The sequence below is a fragment of the Sciurus carolinensis genome, chromosome 4, assembly GCF_902686445.1.
Source record: "Sciurus carolinensis chromosome 4, mSciCar1.2, whole genome shotgun sequence".
In the NCBI taxonomy this organism is placed as follows: Eukaryota; Metazoa; Chordata; class Mammalia; order Rodentia; family Sciuridae; genus Sciurus; species Sciurus carolinensis.
Genome location: NC_062216.1, coordinates 112,565,653 through 112,583,642, shown reverse-complemented (window position 1 = coordinate 112,583,642; position 17,990 = coordinate 112,565,653). Strand labels below are relative to the sequence as shown.

At 43.2% G+C, this 17,990-nt stretch overlaps 1 protein-coding gene across 1 annotated transcript; it reads left to right on the top strand.

Moving 5' to 3' along the window:
* Positions 1-9,982: 9,982 nt before the first annotated feature.
* On the top strand, positions 9,983-14,389 carry LOC124983763 (keratin, type II cytoskeletal 6A-like). Its single transcript, XM_047551312.1, has 9 exons — positions 9,983-10,564; positions 11,133-11,347; positions 11,678-11,738; positions 11,891-11,986; positions 12,093-12,257; positions 12,748-12,873; positions 13,010-13,230; positions 13,421-13,455; positions 13,556-14,389. The coding sequence occupies exons 1-9, from the start codon at positions 10,031-10,033 to the stop codon at positions 13,783-13,785; spliced, it is 1,683 nt and encodes a 560-aa protein (XP_047407268.1). The 5' UTR covers positions 9,983-10,030; the 3' UTR covers positions 13,786-14,389.
* The last annotated feature ends 3,601 nt before the right edge of the window (positions 14,390-17,990 follow it).

Genomic DNA, 17,990 nt, shown 5'->3' with positions numbered 1-17,990 from the left:
CAGATTGCCTTCCCTAGTGTAAGTGGGCCTCATCCCTCATTGGTTAAAAGCCTGATTAGAACAAAAGGCTGACTATCCTTTGAATAAGAGAGAAGACTTCTGCTCATGGGTCTTTGAAATGGGACATTAGGTCTTCCTGGTTCTGTAGCAGTGCCAGGCTGTCAGATGCAAATGGGCATATCAGTTCTGCAGATTTTGGATTTTCCCACCTCCATAATCACATGAGCCAATACCTTAAAGTAAATCTCTATATATTTATGTCCTGTTGGTTCTGTTTCTCTGACAAATCCTAAGGAATACTACTAAGAGCAAGGATCCCTTGCAGAAATTACTAATTTTGAGACTGGGACAGGAAATAAACAAGACAATCTGAGAGCATTTAGCCATGCCAGAAAGTAAGAAAATTTTAAAAAGAAAAGAAACAAACAAAAAACCCAACTGACAGAGTTCCCAATGGCTCAATAGGAACAATGTAAGTCTTTAAATAAATAGACAGGAATATGATCCAAAGTACAAAATAAATAAATGCTCATGAGCCCATGTGGATATAAATAAATGATGGAATAGGTCAATGAGAGAAGATAGGCAGCTCTCATTTGGGAGAATTGTAAATAGTTTATGTAAGTACTTCTCCTTCCGCGAGGGGGGATAGAACTCTTCCTCCCTCCTCCCTAAGTGTGATTGTGATGATGACTTCCCAAGATGACAGTATGGAGGGAAGGTAAAAGAGTAACTTCCCAGTAAAGAAGTCTGACAACTACCTTAGCCAGGCCATCAAGGCTCACACCAGTAGTGACAAGTCACAGGGACGGCATGCACCCTTGGTGTTGGGGTGAGAATGGAACTCTACCTCTGTGGTCCTCCCTCAGAACCCCACAATCCCAGACTCTTCAGGAGAATAACACCAGAGCCCAGCTGAGATTCTACAAAAGACTTGGTCAGTGTTCTCCAAAACGTTCAAGGTCGTCAAAACAAAGAAAATCCGACAAACGAAGGAGACATATGACATGTGTACTACGTAGTCTCTTGATGGGATTCTGGAACACAAAAAGGACATTGGTTAAAAACTAAGAAAAAATGTGACCAAAGTATTGACTAGTTAATAATAAGTTACATTGACACTTTAATTGTGACTAATGTAGCACGAATGTGAAGTACTGAAGGGCAAGCTGGGCATAGGGTGTGGAGGACTTCTCTGTACTATCATCACAGTTTTTCTGTCTAAATCTATCCCCAAATAAAAAAGTTTGTTTAAAATGTTCCTAAGGTGGGAGCTCAAAGTGCCATCTGCATTTTTAACTAACATTAATTTTGTATAAAATCGCAAAATTACTAGTGAGGGAAGGAGGAAGGGAAGAAAAGAGAGAGCAAAAAGAAATTGAAAAATATAAGAATATATGATAAAATGATAATAATAACACTTATCTCAGGTTGGTACAGGCCCAAGTCACTGAGACTTTCTGAATTTATGTACTTTCTGAATTTTTAAATGTTGAGCATGTATTCAAAAGTTATTAGAAACATCCCTAGAAAGATATATATGTATATATATATATATCTCCATATATATATATGTATATCTCCATATATATATGTATATATATATGGAGAGAGAGAGAGAATAGTTCCCCTGACAATGTTGTAATTTTAGGAATGTTTGAGATGCAACGTATCAAAGAGAAAGGGTTCTAAGCTTCAGTTTCTGGATTTAAAGCCCATCAAGCTGGGTGTGGTGGCGCACACCTGTAATCCAGTTACTTGGAGGCTGAGGCAGGAGGATCATGAGTTTGAGGCCAGTCTGGGCAACACAGTGAGAGACCATGTTAAAAACAAAATTTTTTTAAACATAGATTTAAGGCCCATGAGAAAGAAACAACAAGAACACTTGGACTGCATTCCTCCAGGCCCTGGGAACTAAATAAGAAGAAATTAATATTAAATAAGAATACAATATTAATAAGTAAATAAGAATGCAATAGCATAGACAGCTTTTGAGGTCAGGATGACTTAATACCAAGATTGGTCAGATATTTGATTTGATTCCAAAGGATGCTAGCTAATTGGCCTTTTTTTTTTTTTTTTTTTTTTTTTTTTGGTACAGAGTCCATAAGCCTAAAAAAGATAGCAATGCATCTTTTTAATAAGAACTTTTTGCTAGTTAGAGGACATGTCTAAAGTTCACCTTACCTGAATTTTCTGTGATGAGGCTTGATGACCTGCAAATGATCCAAAGTGAACTCCAGCCACCCAGGCATGGAATTAGTCTCAGGGTGAGGGCAGGTGCAGCCCGCTCAGAGGGGAGAATGCTTCAAAGATTGCTAAGAGCAGGCTGCTCCATGCCTCAGGAGCCAGCCCTGCAGACTTCCTTGTTGGCTGACTGTTAGTTATAGTTGGCCTTAAGAAAAGCCGGCAGTAGATCAAAGGATGGGAGGGAAAGGGGATTGTGGTGTTGTCTCTGGCAGGAGCTGTATCCCTTTCACCCTGGCTCCTGCCCAGCAGTCCCTTCACCCTCTCCATGGTGTCATCACTTGCTGGACCCCCATCTCTTCATCTCTTTGGCAAAAGTTTTCTGCTCAAGTCTTTGGATACTTCTCTAGCAATCATTAGTCTTAATCAGAAAGCATTGTGCTTGCTCTGGGACCCTAAGTGCCATAGAAGGGATCCCACCCAGTAGCCAGGAACCGGGAGCTCTCCTTCTCCCAGGAGCTCTCCCTCCCACACTCAACTGCCCCAAACCGAACACACTCTGAAGTCTGATGGAGGTTCAGGCTCATCTTTCACTGAAAGAGGTTGAGCGTCTAAGATCCAGGAACTGTGGCTCTATCTAGCCTCGAGGCTCCTTCTTCAGTGTTAGAAAGCAGAGAGGAGAAGGAAAAATCTTCCTCTCGTGATTCTTTGAGGGGTGCCCCTGTGGACGCCGCATGTCCCCCAGTGTTTCATGTTCTCCAGCCTCCTCAAGCTCCTCATAAGCTCTTTCCTTAAGGCCACTGTCATCTGATATCAGCCCCCCTAACCCTGTCACTTCATAAAGGACTTATTTTTGCTCCTGTTTTGAAAACTTCTAGAATACATCTGGATGCTCATGAAAGTTTTCCTTCACCCTGTCTAACTCTTCTTGCCTTTGCCTAATTGTTTTACTTCATAGCATTTTCAGAGACTTTGGAAAAAATAGCTTGGGCTGTGAAAGATCACTCTGCCGTTTGTCACAGAAGAAACATTAGCAGAAAATCACATTTTCTCAAGGGCAAGTTACAGCAGCAAGGAATCATAAACCCCCTTCTTTAATGACTACTTCTCTCTTACTCATTGAGAAACTTTGCTCTCTAAAACTATAGACCATTAGGAATTTGACTGTTTGAAGTTATGTCAAGTAGGAAATGAAATAGCCCAGCAGGGCCTAGAGGGCCTAAGTAACTGACACAGAGACAACTTCAATGTCCAACCCAGCTGTAGTTTCAGGTAGACTCTGCACATCCACATCTAGCTCAACTTCATTGTTTCCGAGAAACAGGACCATGAGTTCACTCTGTATTTTAGTGTTGCTATTGGCCTCCTTACACACAGTTCTGCTTTGCTTTGAGACTACCTACAAAAGTTTGGATCTGAAATATCCCCCAAAGGTCCATGTTTTAAAGGCTCCATTACCAGCCTATGGTGCTATTGGGTAGTGGAACCTTTAAGAGGTAGGGGCTAGTGAAAGGAAGGTAGGCCACTGAGTGCGTGCCCTTGAAGGGGACATTGGGATTCCAATTCCTCATGTCCCTTTCTTTGCTTCGCAGTCACCATGAGGTAAGTAACTGCTCTGCCACGTGTTCCTTACCATTTTGTGCTGCTTCACCACAGGCCCAAAGGCAATGGGGCCAAGGAGCCATGGGCTAAAACATTTGACTGAAAACTGTGGACCAAAATAAATCTTATCTCCTATTAAGCTGGTTTTCTTTGGCATTTTGTCACAATCATGGAAAACTGACTAATACACCATCAAAACTTCATTTCAATCTTTTCTAATGTTGGAGATATAGCTGAGTGTTAAAGCACTTATCGAACATGCAGGAGGTCCTGGATTTCATCCCAGCATGACATAAATAACTTAATTAATTATTAATTCTCTATAACTCCTTCCTTCCTCCAAATCCTAAGAGGTCTATCTTTCCCTTTTCATGGAGATAGGCCCTAAAGCTTCTCTGTATGTGGTCCCCCTTCTTGCAATGACTCAACAAACTTCACTTTGCTAGCCCAGAGTGATTAGAGTTAAGGCACACTTCTCAATAGTTTCATTTTTCATGTGTTCATCGGTTGATCATCTACTTCCCCTAGTGGAATACAAACTCAGAAAATCAGGGTCTTCATCTTGAGTTACACACACAAAACACCCAGGCATAAGCTAGTTCCAGAACAACATTTATAGGATGCTTAATTGTAAGTCAAAAGGAAGAATATAGACATATAGAACTGTTCTCAAAACACAAGGAAAGACCAAAATCAAAGAAGAGCCAGGTAAGGTGGCACATGCCTGTAATCCCAGCAGCTCGGGAGGCTGAGGCAGGAGGATCTTAAGTTCAAAGTCAGCCTCATCAACTTAGCAAAGCCCTAAGCAACTCAGTGAGACCTTCTCTCTAAATAAAATACTTAAAAAGGGTTTGGGATGTGGCTCAAATTTTAAGAGCCCCTGGGTTTAAATCCCAGTACCAAAAGAAGGAGGAGGAAGAAGAAGAGGAGGAAGAGGAGGACCCATGGTGGGAGGGAGGATCAGAGTGGAGAAAGGAGAAAAGAATGGCAGTAAGACTTCTGTGAATGTGACTTACTCATGTTTTACTTGGAACTATGTAAATGTTTTACATACTGTTTTAAATATCAAAAGGATCAAGAAAGTCACTTTCAAAAAATGAAAAACAAATGAAATCACTCAGGGAAAAACTTTACATCAAGTGACTTCAAAAACATAAATTTAGATTTATATCTATACTATGATATATTCTAGAACAAATATTTCCACAAAGAAATCATAAACTACATTTAGAAACTTATTTCTACTGGTACCATTGGTATTGTTATTTTGAGAATACCATAGGTATTTTATAAGATAAAGCAAATAAGTGATGTGTTAATGTCAATCAGAGCCATGCTATTCACTGTGAGAAAGCATATGCAGGTATAAAATTATCATATAATCTCTTACTTAAGTTGAAAATATCAGTATAATGCTCTGATTTGTTGCTATTTTTAATACATTTTTACATTTTCCTTAGCTCTGTCCATTGAAAAGGGATTTGCAGCAATGAAAACTCAGTGATAATAAGCACCCCTAGCCAATAAATTCTAGTTTATGTATATTTTCTCCCTATAAAAGGAATCAGATCTACTTGGAGAAATGACTGATTCCATGTCAGCTGCAAGATGAGTACAAGGTAAGCCTGAGACATCTGATCCCAGAAAACAAGGAAGCTATCAAAGCAGAACGAGATCCTGTCAAAAGGACATGGAAGCCAACCTGAAAAACTCCCATTGGCTTCACACAGGACAGTTTAAGCACTGAAAGGATTAATGATGGCAATGGACTGAAACACCAAGTATATTTTTTTACTGTGAATCCATAATTATGCCAAAAACAAATGGCCTGAATATTCTCTCTGATAAGCGGATGCTAACTCACAGTAAGGGAGGAGAGGGAGGGAAGAATAGAAGTTCAGTGGGTTAGACAAAGGGGAATGAAGGGAAGGGAGGGGTGGGAATAGGAAGGACAGTAGAATTAATCGGACATACTTTTCTATGTTCATGTATGAATATACAACCAGTGTAACTCCACATCATGTACAACCACAAGAATGGGATCCTAATTAGAATAAATTATACTCCATGTATGTGTAATATGTCAAAATACACTCAACTGTCGTATATATCTTTGAAAAAAAATGACCTAACAGAAAACCTTTTTGATCACGTTTAGAGATTGCTAGAGCCCTAGTTCGTTACTCTGAGGTGTGGCAACTAAAGGGAAAGAATCAAGCATTTATTTTGACCTTCCAGTATAATGAATATTAGGTTACCTAAAAACTAAATGAAGAGTCCTTCTTTGAAGATGAAATTCATCTAATTAATGAGGCATGATAAAAATGAGAAAGATGACAAATTTGTAATGAAATAGTGAAGTGATGAAAACCGAGAATTGAAATAGTAAATCTGAGAATTGATCAATAGACATTAAAATCTTGTGTGAGCCTTTATCCAAGACGGCACAGAAATCTAGGAAGGAAACTCCTGCCCCTTCCAAAGTCAAATCCAAACCAAAGGCTTTGAAGGTCAAGAAGCGTGCAGAAAGGCATCCACGTCCCCAAAGAAAAGAAGAACAGCACATCACCCACCGCCATCACTCCAGAGGTAGAACAAATATCCTTGGAAGAGCGCCCCCAGAGAAACAAGCTTGACCTCTGCGCCATCATCAAGGTCCCCTGAACACTGAGTCGGTGTGAAGAGGGAGGACAACACACTTGTGCTCATTGTAGATATCAAGGTCAACAAGCACCAAATCAAACAGTTTGTGAAGAAGCTCTACCACACTGATGGGGTCAAGGTCAATGCCCTGATCAGGCTGATGGGGAGAAGAAAGCATGTGTTCCACTGGCTTCTGATTATGATGCTTTAGGCATTGCTGAAGAATTTGGAATCATCTAACCTGTGTTCAACTGCTAATTCTAAATATGCTTTCTTTCACAATAAAAAAATACAATCTTAGTTGAAAACTTTGTGTATTTTATACTGCAGGATTCAGCTAAAACCACTCATATCCTCGGATCAGTCTTAACATGACTAAAAATTGGACAATCAACTTTATGTTCCTTGTAATGTGATGCAACAAAGGGAGGACACCTCAGCAGCTACCACATAATCTTGCCTACGACAGTGGAACTAAATCTAATCAAGTTTCTACTATGACTCTCAGTAGTACCTAAGAAGAACTGTGAGGCTAGAAGAGTTGGGTGTTACTAGCAAGAAAACATAAGCCAAATCCAGCATAAGAACACTCTATGGAAAGAAACAAAATTTTCTCCACAGATCAACAGCATATCAAAGAAAAGGACAGGTTCTGTTATAGGATAAAGAACCTTAAGAGATATAGCAGCCCAATGCAGTAGGTGAAACTAGGTAGGACATTGTTTCAAGGAAATCAGCCATAAAAATTCATTTTTGAGAGAATCAGGTTAAAATAGGAGGTGGTATTTGATTTCAGTAAGGGATGATTGTCAGTTATGAAAAACACAATACTGTTCTGCAATTAGATTATAAATATATTATTAGACATACATACAAACATTTATAGGCAACTTGATTTCTGAATTTCCTTTAAGGCATTTCAACAAAATAGTAGTAGAAGAAGGAGTTAGATATAAAAAGGGTAGGGGAGGTACATAAAACAATAATGAGAAAATACTGGTACACAGAGGTTTCTATATTTATCTCTTTAGTTGAACCCACTTGCAGATTTCAATAATGCAAAGTTTGTGCAAGCAACAAAATAGCTTGTTACATTGAAAAGAACACAAATATATTTTGCAATTAAATGTCTAGTGACAGTAAGAAAAATGATGTTCTATAGAAAGGCTTCAGGTGACCCAAAAATGACTCTAAGGAAGATCAAGGCCCTGAGAGCAATGGCAATTAATTGAATAAAATTGTTTTCATGAAGTGATAGTGGAAAAAATATTTTAAAATTAAGTTAGGTCAATATTTTAAATGTGATAACTTAAATACAAATAAATGAATGGGGAGTTTCTGAATTTAACCTAGTGGAGGAAAGGCAGGCATTTCCCCCTCCTCAGAAATGACCTAAAAACAGCATGGAAGACAAGAAACATAAAGGCAGATCCCACCCTCAAAAACCGAAGTAAGAGATTTTAAAATTCCTACACTGAAAGTAAAAGAATGCTCTTGAAGAAACAAATAAAAATGAAATTATGCAGAAAAGTCAGAGAAAAAATGCCCATGACTGCAGCTCCCAGAAAAATCCAGTGAAGGACACTCTCACAACAAACAGATCAAAATCAGACAACACAGCAACCACAATGGAAAACCAAACAAAGCCTAACACAGGTTTTGCTACAAGCCAGTCACTGTTGACTCACGATACTCATGCTACATCAGCGTAGAGGGCTTGTCCCAGGTGGAAATCCAAGAATCTCTGTTTGAAACCAACAGAACTGGGTGTGTGAGCTGGAGTCAGGACCCCAGTCATCAAGAAACTTCTTAAAACTGGGAAGGCAGAGCTAAACAAGGCATCAAAGACCTCCTGGCAGCACTTTGGTGGTAAGGCAAAGAAAACAGAGAAATGGCAAACCATAAGCCCTTGAGTGTATGATCTTTATAGGGTTGGTTGAGTTAAAGAATAAATGAATTACTCACACAGACCTGTATTAAAATGAGAATTCTTGTTAACCGGAAATGACTTGGACCCCTTGTCTCAGAATACTTTCTGCAAATGGCAAGTCCAAAAGGTGTTCATCTCATCCAAAGATAAGGACTTGTCAGAAAGGAACCATTGCAGGATCGGCACTCCAAAACTGAAAGCAATAGGAAAATAAGGCGCACTTATTGATTTACTTACATATTTTTCTACGTTGCAGGCTCTTTCTCTACACATACAACCCCCACCTCTCCAGAGTACTCTTTCTCATATGTGCAGACATATTATACATGCCCTAGTAACAGCACAGAAACATCCAACAAAAATTGTAAGAAAGATCCAAAAGGAACTGATAACACTAATTGCCTCCAAATATAGGAACTGAGTGATTGAGGATGGTCTTGAACATATATTTCATTCCTACATGTACTACAAAACAGCTAACAAAATTTTTTAAAATGCATTAAGAATTTAGTTTATAAATTATAAGTGAATGTGTAGATAACAATATTCAATATTTAAATAGGCAATCTACTATATCTACACAGGGAGTATTTAAATACAGAGAGAAATCTTCATATATTGCTAATGTTTACAATCAGTTAGTAGAAAATATAATAGACACAGTAGCAGGTCAAATGAACACCATGAACATGTAATTAGAAAAACACAAAGACTATATAGGACAATTCACCTGGTTTTCTCAACAAATAAATCAAGGAAGAAATGAAGGGATATTATAAATTTTTAATTATTTAGAAGACATTTAAACAGTATATCACTCAAATAATACATACATGGAGCTTATCCAGATCCTAATTATAAAACCAAACTAGAAAATTAAATACCAAGAGGGATATTGGAAGATTGAATAGACAATTATTGACATTAATAAATGCATATATTTTTATGATCTAAAATGGTTTTATTACTATGTTCTAAGCCTGTGTCATTTTGATGTTGATATTGAATGATTACTGAAAAATAATAAGATTTGTTTTCAAATAGTTTGGAGTTGAAACAAGGGTGTTCATGACATAGTAATTGCTAAAGCTGAGTGATCAGTATAGAGGCGCCTATTATGTTTCTTCTAATTTCACCTTTACAAAATTTCCACATTTTACAAAAAGGAGAAACAAAATATAATTAACATTTGTAATCATTGGGGGAAATAACATTTACCATCATTCTGTTAAGGCTTATGTAGTAGATTTCTTTGATCCCCAATATATCTGCTGGGAGAAAGGACAAGTTTGGGGAGAGGACACTCAGGATGTTCTGAGACATGTGGAAAACCTTTGTTAGGATAATGACTAACTCCCAGCTACAGTGAATTGAGAATAGTCTTATTGTGCTGAGATCAAGTCAAAGCTGGAGGCAGAAGCATTTTCCCTGACTAAAGGAAGCCAAAAATGCAATCTGGATATTTCATAACTTTTCTAATAATCCAGGTGTGATCTCACTGTTTGTAAAGCCGGCCCTTCCCAATCTGCAAGCTCACCTTCCAGCCCTGAGCCCAGCCCACTCGCACCACATATAAGCCTCTGCCCCAGTCCATCTCCTTCATCTGCTCCTCTCTGCTCTGCCCCGCAGCCTGTCTCGCCTTGCCCAGCCTTCTCGTCTCCAGGCAGCATGTCCAGCAAGTCCACCACGAGGATCCAGAGCAGCAGCAGCAGCCGCAGAGGCTTCAGCGCCAGCTCAGCCAGAGTGCCCGGGCTGAGCCGCTCTGGCTTCAGCAGCGTGTCCATGTGCCGCTCCAGGGGCAGTGGCGGCATGGGGGCTGCATACGGAGGCGCTGGCTTTGGCAGCAGGAGCCTGTATGGCACGGGGGTGTCCAAGAGGATCTCCATCGGAGGGGGCAGCTGCGCCATGGGCGGCGGATATGGCAGCAGAGTTGGAGGCGGCTTCGGCTTCGGCAGTGGATTTGGTTTCGGTGGTGGAGCCGGTGGTGGCTTTGGGCTCGGCGGTGCAGCTGGCTTGGGTGGTGGCTACGGGGGCTCTGGCTTCCCCGTGTGCCCCCCTGGAGGCATCCAAGAGGTCACCGTCAACCAGAATCTCCTCACCCCTCTGAACCTGCAAATCGACCCCACCATCCAGCGGGTGAGGACTGAGGAGCGGGAGCAGATCAAGACCCTCAACAACAAGTTCGCCTCCTTCATCGACAAGGTGAGATAGGATTTCGATCTAAAAACCCACTATGAGTGTAGAATCAATGCCAAAGGAAGATGGAAGACTTTTCAGGCTCTGTGCGAATACCTTCATGGTTTGCAGTTGTTTCCATTTCTTCCTGAGTTCTGGATTTGTGGGCCAGTTTCATAGATGGGCAGACTTGCAGGCAGAGCCTCATTTCTCCCCTTCAGAGGTCATCCCAGAAGGGCCCCATGATTATTATTATTGGAGAGAGAGACAAGCTCTGTGCCTCAGGAAACGGGGCTGGTTGCACAGGAAGGCAGACATGTTCACCTGGGGGCAGCCTGAGGGCCTTCTTGGCCCTCAGCACCGGGCCACACGCAGCTCCAGCCAGCTGTTCCAGGTTCTAGCTGTGCCCTGGACAATGGTGCTGTCTTCCCAAAAGAATGAGGTTGGGTGCTTTGCTCTGGACCTCCCCTCCGGGACCCAGAAAGGCACTGCACATGGAAAAGTTTTAGGGGACAGCAGGTGATTCCCAAGAGTGAGTAGATCATAGAAACAAGAAGTGCAAACTCTTCTTCCTTCACACTCTGCTCCCCTCCAGGTGCGGTTCTTGGAGCAGCAGAATAAGGTCTTGGACACCAAGTGGACCCTGCTCCAGGAGCAGGGCACCAAGACAGTGCGACAGAGCCTGGAGCCTTTGTTTGAGCAATACATCAGCAACCTCAGGAGGCAGCTGGATGGGATCCTTGGGGATAGAGGCCGCCTGGACTCAGAACTGAGGAGCATGCAGGACCTGGTGGAGGACAATAAGAAAAAGTAAGTTAAAAAAGAATGCAGTCAGGTTCTCAATGCTCACACCTTGAAACTAATGAGTGACAGGTCTAGATGTGGCATGATTACTGAGCACGATATGTCCATTAAAATGAAAATCAACATTAAAGGGTAGGAGCAAAAAAAATAAAACAAAAGTAAGGTATCAATAAACAAGGGAAAGCAAAGTTATGAAAAATTGTGCATCTTCTAGGCTCTCTGTGGCAGGAAAGATACAAATAGATATTTTCTATCTATGGAAAAAGTTAGATCCCAGGATGCTTTTCAGCTTCAACCACCTACTAGCTCAGATGTGTGTCAACCCTCTAATCCTAGATATGAAGATGAAATCAACAAGCGCACGGCAGCAGAGAACGAGTTTGTGACCCTGAAGAAGGTGAGCTGATTCATCAGGGCTCAACTTTCTTTGCTCAAGGAGAGACATGACCCTGCAACCCCATCCCATCTCAGAGATCCATTGCCAGGGTGACAAGTGGGGCGCTGGACAGGAGGGCTCCGCTGATTCCAAACTGTCTGCTCTTTCCCCAGGACGTGGATGCTGCCTACATGAATAAGGTGGAACTGCAAGCCAAGGTGGACAGTCTCACGGACGAGATCAACTTCCTCAGAGTCATCTACGAGGCAGTGAGCATCTGCACCCCCTTGCCTTCACTCAGATGGGGCGCCCTTTGTTTGGGCACCGCTGTAAGCAGCGCAGGAAAAGATGACCTTAGGACCTTGTGTTCTGCAGGAACTGTCTCAGATGCAAACCCACATCTCAGACACTTCCGTGGTGCTGTCCATGGACAACAACCGCAGCCTGGACCTGGACAGCATCATCGCCGAAGTCAAAGCCCAGTATGAGGAGATCGCTCAGAGGAGCCGGGCTGAGGCTGAGTCCTGGTACCAGTCCAAGGTGAGCAGTGATGAGGGAACTCATGAGGATGCCCCAACCACACTCCGAGTTCCAGAAGGTTCCTGACCCACTGGACAATTACTGAGAGGAGGCCCAGGTCCTCTCACAGCCACAGGATTAGAGCTGACTTTCTCGGATTTGACGCCCATGTCTAGGAAGCAAAAGAAGCCCCAGGCAGGAGGAAGCTCCCAGAGATAAGGACCTAGTCATCTTGCTCACACTTCACTCTCAGTGCTGGTTCCCAGAGACACAGAGCAGAACAACATCAGTCTCTGAGAGAACTAGGCAGTCTCTGGGTTCCTAAGTGGGACGTTCTGTCACTCTGTTCCACAGTATCCAGCCTCTCTTAACATCACCTTTTCTAAAATTCCTTGAGGGGGAGAAGCCAAGAGGTGGAGGTCATTACCTGTCTGATTCAGAAGCGAGACATCATCATGCACTTGTAAAACCCCATGTATTCTCTGTCTCCCTCTCTGCCCGTGGATGACAGTACGAGGAGCTGCAGGTGACAGCAGGCAGACATGGGGATGACCTGCGCAACACCAAGCAAGAGATTGCTGAGATCAACCGCATGATCCAGAGGCTCCGATCTGAGATCGACCACGTCAAGAAGCAGGTGCAGTGCAGAGGCAGAGGCAGGGCTGGTTTTCCTTGCATCCCAGCCTCCTGGGCTCTGCACTGTGAAGGAAGAGCCAGGGAGGAGGCTCTGCGGAGGACCAGACCCCAGTCATTTGGTTGCTTTCTCCTTGCAGTGCGCCAGTCTGCAGGCCGCCATTGCAGATGCGGAGCAGCGTGGGGAGCTGGCCCTCAAGGATGCCAAGAGCAAGCTGGAAGGGCTGGAGGACGCCCTGCAGAAGGCCAAGCAGGACATGGCCAGGCTGCTGAAGGAGTACCAGGAGCTCATGAACGTCAAGCTGGCCCTGGACGTGGAGATCGCCACCTACAGGAAGCTGCTGGAGGGCGAGGAGTGCAGGTGGGTGCTGCACCCCTCAGAGCACATGTGGGGGGTCCTGGCCCTGAGCAGGGGGTGGTGGAGCAGCAGAGAGGGGAACTGTCAGGAGACTCTTGGAATGTGGTGGGGTCCTTCATGCACCTCCAGGAGGAGCCTCCCCTAGGATCAGGTATGGGCTCTGGAGGCTCATCCTGTGCTCCTCTCCTCCTAGGCTGAGTGGTGAGGGCGTTGGACCAGTCAACATCTGTAAGTACTTTTCTTGTCTGCCTCCCAGTCCTTGACCTTGAGACCTGGCTCATGTGACAAGTGAGCTCATGGTGTCTGTGTCCTTGTCCCGTCCCTACAGCTGTGGTGCAGTCCACTGTCTCCAGCAGCTATGGCAGCGCTGGTGGTGCCGGCAGTGGCTTCGGTCTTGGTGGAGGCAGCAGCTACTCCTACAGCAGCGGTCACGGTGTCGGAGGTGGCTTCAGTTCTGGCAGTGGCAGAGGCATAGGGGGTGGCCTCAGCTCCTCTGGCGGCAGCAGCTCCACCATCAAATACTCTTCCACTACCTCCAGCAGGAGCTACAAGCACTGAAGTCTGCACCAGCTCTTGCCCCCACCTTCCTCCGCTCTCTGGTACACAGCCTTCTACTCTCGTGTTTATCCTCCTCTGCCTCCACCTTTGCTCTCGTCTGGGCCACGTGCCCCACGGCTCCTCTGTCCTCCTGCTCCTCTGACTTCCCGGGTCTCATCTCAGAATGTGAACAACCCTCGTCACTGAGACATGTCGACATCCTTGTAACGTTCCTATCTATGTGAGTTGCCATTATTTGCGGTGACTACGTCATATGCCCCATTTAAGACTGAAAATCAGGGGCTGGGGAGGTAGCTCAGTTGGTAGAGTGCTTGCCTTGCAAGCACAAGGCCCTGGGTTCGATCCCCAGCACCCAAAAAAAAAAAAAAAAAAAAACAACTGAAAATCAGTCTATTGCAAACAAGGAGTCCTCCCTCTGATTTCTAAGTGCCCTGCGTCCTGGGTTTCCTCGTCTTCCCAGTAGGTTGTCTTGCTTTTCCCCTGGCAATGACTTGAACGCTGTGTGACACAACCCCTCTGATGTTCTGAGTCTGTATCCCCTCCCTATGTTCTCTGATCTCTTTTGCTTTATTTGTTCTGTTAAATAAAGTACACTTAAAATATACCGTAAGTGTTTTGTTAGATTTTCCTGCTCCATATCAACTCTGAAACTTTCTACAAACTGTTCATCATCTTTGCGGGACCCTCCCTTGCCCAATGACAGTGCACCATGCTCCATACCTCCCCTATCAGTCAACTTAATATAATGTAGGACTCTTCTAGGTGGAAGATCGCTGAAGCTCTTCAGTCTTCCACACATCGGGATTACCCCACTCCACCATCAAAAAGAGTCTTTTAAAAAGCTGGGTCCTGGAAGGTGGATCAGCACAATCTGATAACTGAGGTTCACTTGTGTTTTCTTTTGACCCCATCATTGGTACCTTGGTCCCCTCTCTTATCTCTGAGACTCCCTTAGAGACTCCACCTCCCACTCCCCCACCCCTGGAAAACACTACACTGATCCTACAAAAAAGAAACAGTTGGCAAAAACTCATCACTATGATTATTAATATAACTGCTGCAGAGATTGCTTTGATATAAACCCTGGGATGTATCAATCAAACCACATAGTACAGAGAGGGGCATCCTTGACCTCAGGCTGTGGATTTGTAGCCACAGAGTACTACAGAGTGTTGGGTGGATTTGACATAACTCAGACGTACTTGAGTTCAAGGAAGACTCCTCTTGGAAGAGTCTGATTAAACACGTAGATTTTTAGGTATACATCTAAAAATGATGTATACCTTATGCCCCAATAACCCTGGGGGAGAAAAGGAAATGCTGTGAAAAATAGTCAAGAAAACAGATCATTAAACTCAAAATGGTGCTGGTTAAAGATTTTGTTTTGAAGCACTGTTGGCAGAGATAAGATTAAAAGATGTTCCATGTTGTCGAATGACTCAGATTAGTGAGCACTTGGTTCTTAGGATCTTTTCCTTTTGGCAATAGGATGTTTAAAAAATATATTAATTACACACATCCATGCAAATTTTGACAAGCAAAACTAAATGTGGGTGATTCATTCAAATCTGCCTAGATGTCAGTGTCAGGGTTATAATTTCACCCTTAGGCAGAGATAGATTCTCCAGATTTTAGGCCATGTTTACACAAGCTTATTCAAGAGTCTGGCTAATCGGACATTCCACAGAAGGTCTTATCTATAAGAAAAAGAAAACACAGCAAAGGAAACTTCCACTAGAACAACAATATCCATCTCAACTACAATGGTGATTTGTTAATTTCAAGCCACAGCAGAGACCTCCAGTCAGATTGGGTCTAACATGTTCCCATGGCTGTCACAGGTAGGCATGTGTCTTATTGCTGGACAGGTCATAGGCAGAAGCTTGGGAGCTGGGGAGACTTTGGGGATTAGTGGCTTCCCTCCGTGTCAACCATTTCAGTCTAGGGTTTGAGGTCAAGACATGTGGAAGTAGACCTTGAAACTGCCACACTGGATAAAGCCCAGAAGCTGATAGAGAGACTCAGTTCTTGTGGAGAGCTCCAGGACAGCAGGCTACCTGCAGGCCTCCCTTCAACAAAGGCCACGCGAGCACCCAGTTGCAAAGAGGCCAGCTGATTACTGCTTAGAGCCTGCATTACTATCCCTGTCATCTATGAATAGGGTCATCCAGACAAAATAGAAGATGCTCAGCTAAATTTGAACTTCAGAAAAACAGCAAAAATATTTTAGCATGTTGCAAATATGGCATGGAACACACTTACACTAAAAAATTATTTGTTGTTTACCTATAGCACACATCCTGTGTTTTTATGCTAGATCTGGTAATTCTACCTATGTGGTAGATCTGTCCTCATACTGAATCTAATGAGGGCATGGGTGGCTAAATTGTGGCTCTGGATTTCAGCTGAAGAACAGACAATAGGAGAGGACCAATTATAAGACCCTTTCTTCTGAACCTTCCCCTCAGGGCATCTCAGGTCTCCGCTCCACGCACCTGTCCCAACGCACACCAACTCCAGCAGCCTGAGATCCTTAAGGGCTCTTGGTTTCTGTGGTCCTCTTTGTTACTCTCCCATGTATTCCTGCATTTGCTCAGGACTGATCCTCCAGGAAGGAGAAGTAGTACCAGTTGGTGGCCCATAGGTTGTTTCAAAGGACATCATATTTATTATGTTTGTTATTTATTAAAAGATGCTAACACAGAAAAAAGGATGAAAACAAATAGGTCAAAAGATCAAATGATTGATTCTGAGGAGTGAGAACTTGGAGAACTGCTATTTTTCTTTTTTGTACTTTTCTGTTATATAAGAATAAAAATCCTACTGTCCGACGCCACTGAAATACCACCTTTATTACACTCTGAATTCACACATTTTCTATTCAGTCACATTGATCTCTGGGTCTGATTACACCATTTTAGAGCTTTATATTACAGCTTTGTACATATGTTGGTTTCTGATTCAGCAAGTCCTACTCATTGTTTGTTTTCAATGTTTTCTGGTTATTCTCTTGTTTTTTGCATCATTGTCTCTTATTGTCTCAAGGTAGCACATAAAAATGAACTTCTGTACCTTGATCCCCATTTTAAAGATGAGAAAGCCAAGCCTCAGAAAAATTAAGTAGGCAGAGCAGGGTCCAAGGGCTGATGGTCCTCATTTCATAATCTGTGGTCCTCCCCTGCTCTCGGGTCCCCTTTGGCCTTTGGTCACAGGGAAGGACTGGCCTGCACCTTCTCCTCGGCTCCAGCCCCTTGCATTTCTTGCCCTCTGGTGGAGGCACTGCTACCCTGGGCTGCCAAAACCAGAAGCAGGAGCTCTCTCTTCACCTCAGTGGAGCAATGCCGGTCCATGACCTCAGCTAGTGACAAACACACCTAGGGAAAACACGAAGCAATCCCGCCCCCTAGCCTGGGGAATCCAGCCCACACTAGGGGGACGATGAATGACTACTTTTTCCCAGGCTGGCTCTGTGGCCACTGTCCCCTCCCTCAGTTGTGGACTCTGGTCAAGCTTCATTTTTGTCCTTCCTCTTCCCAAGAGTTCTTACCAAGTGCCTCTGAAAACTTCTTTACCCCACTTTGACTTCTTTCTATTCCTGGGCCATGAGGGAGTAAGGAGCAGATGGTGACCATTGTTAAGAGTCTTACCTTTGCCTCTGAAAATATCTTCACGATTCACTCTTATGTGCCCTCTGTCATTTAGCAATCACTTGGCAATGCGGTCAAAGGCCACCTGTGGCAAGGCAAGGTTCTGGACACTGCAGAATAATTTAAAAGTAGGTAGGTACATTGTTAAGTGCAGCTGACTTATGGGTCTACTGTGAAAAATCCTTCTCTCCCGGCAGAGCCAGAACAATACCCATAACACACACAAACACACCAAGAGGCAAGGCAGTAAATGCAAAGTGTGAAGGCCCATGAGCAAAGGCAGATCACTTCAGGGATGCTCAGTAGGTACCAATTCCTTCAAGGGCAAAATTTTAAAAATGTAAGGAAACCCTGCTTTGGTACTAAATCTATAAAATATCATGATGCCCAAATAGCATTATCAGAGCTGATCTTATGGAAACATTCAGTTCTCAAAACAAACAAGAAACCCTACTTCCTTTTATTACCCAATTATGTCTCATAAATTATTCCAGAAAGAATCTACATACATCCCTAGAACTTCCCTACAGAGAGTACTTTCCGGTTTGGCATTAGAAG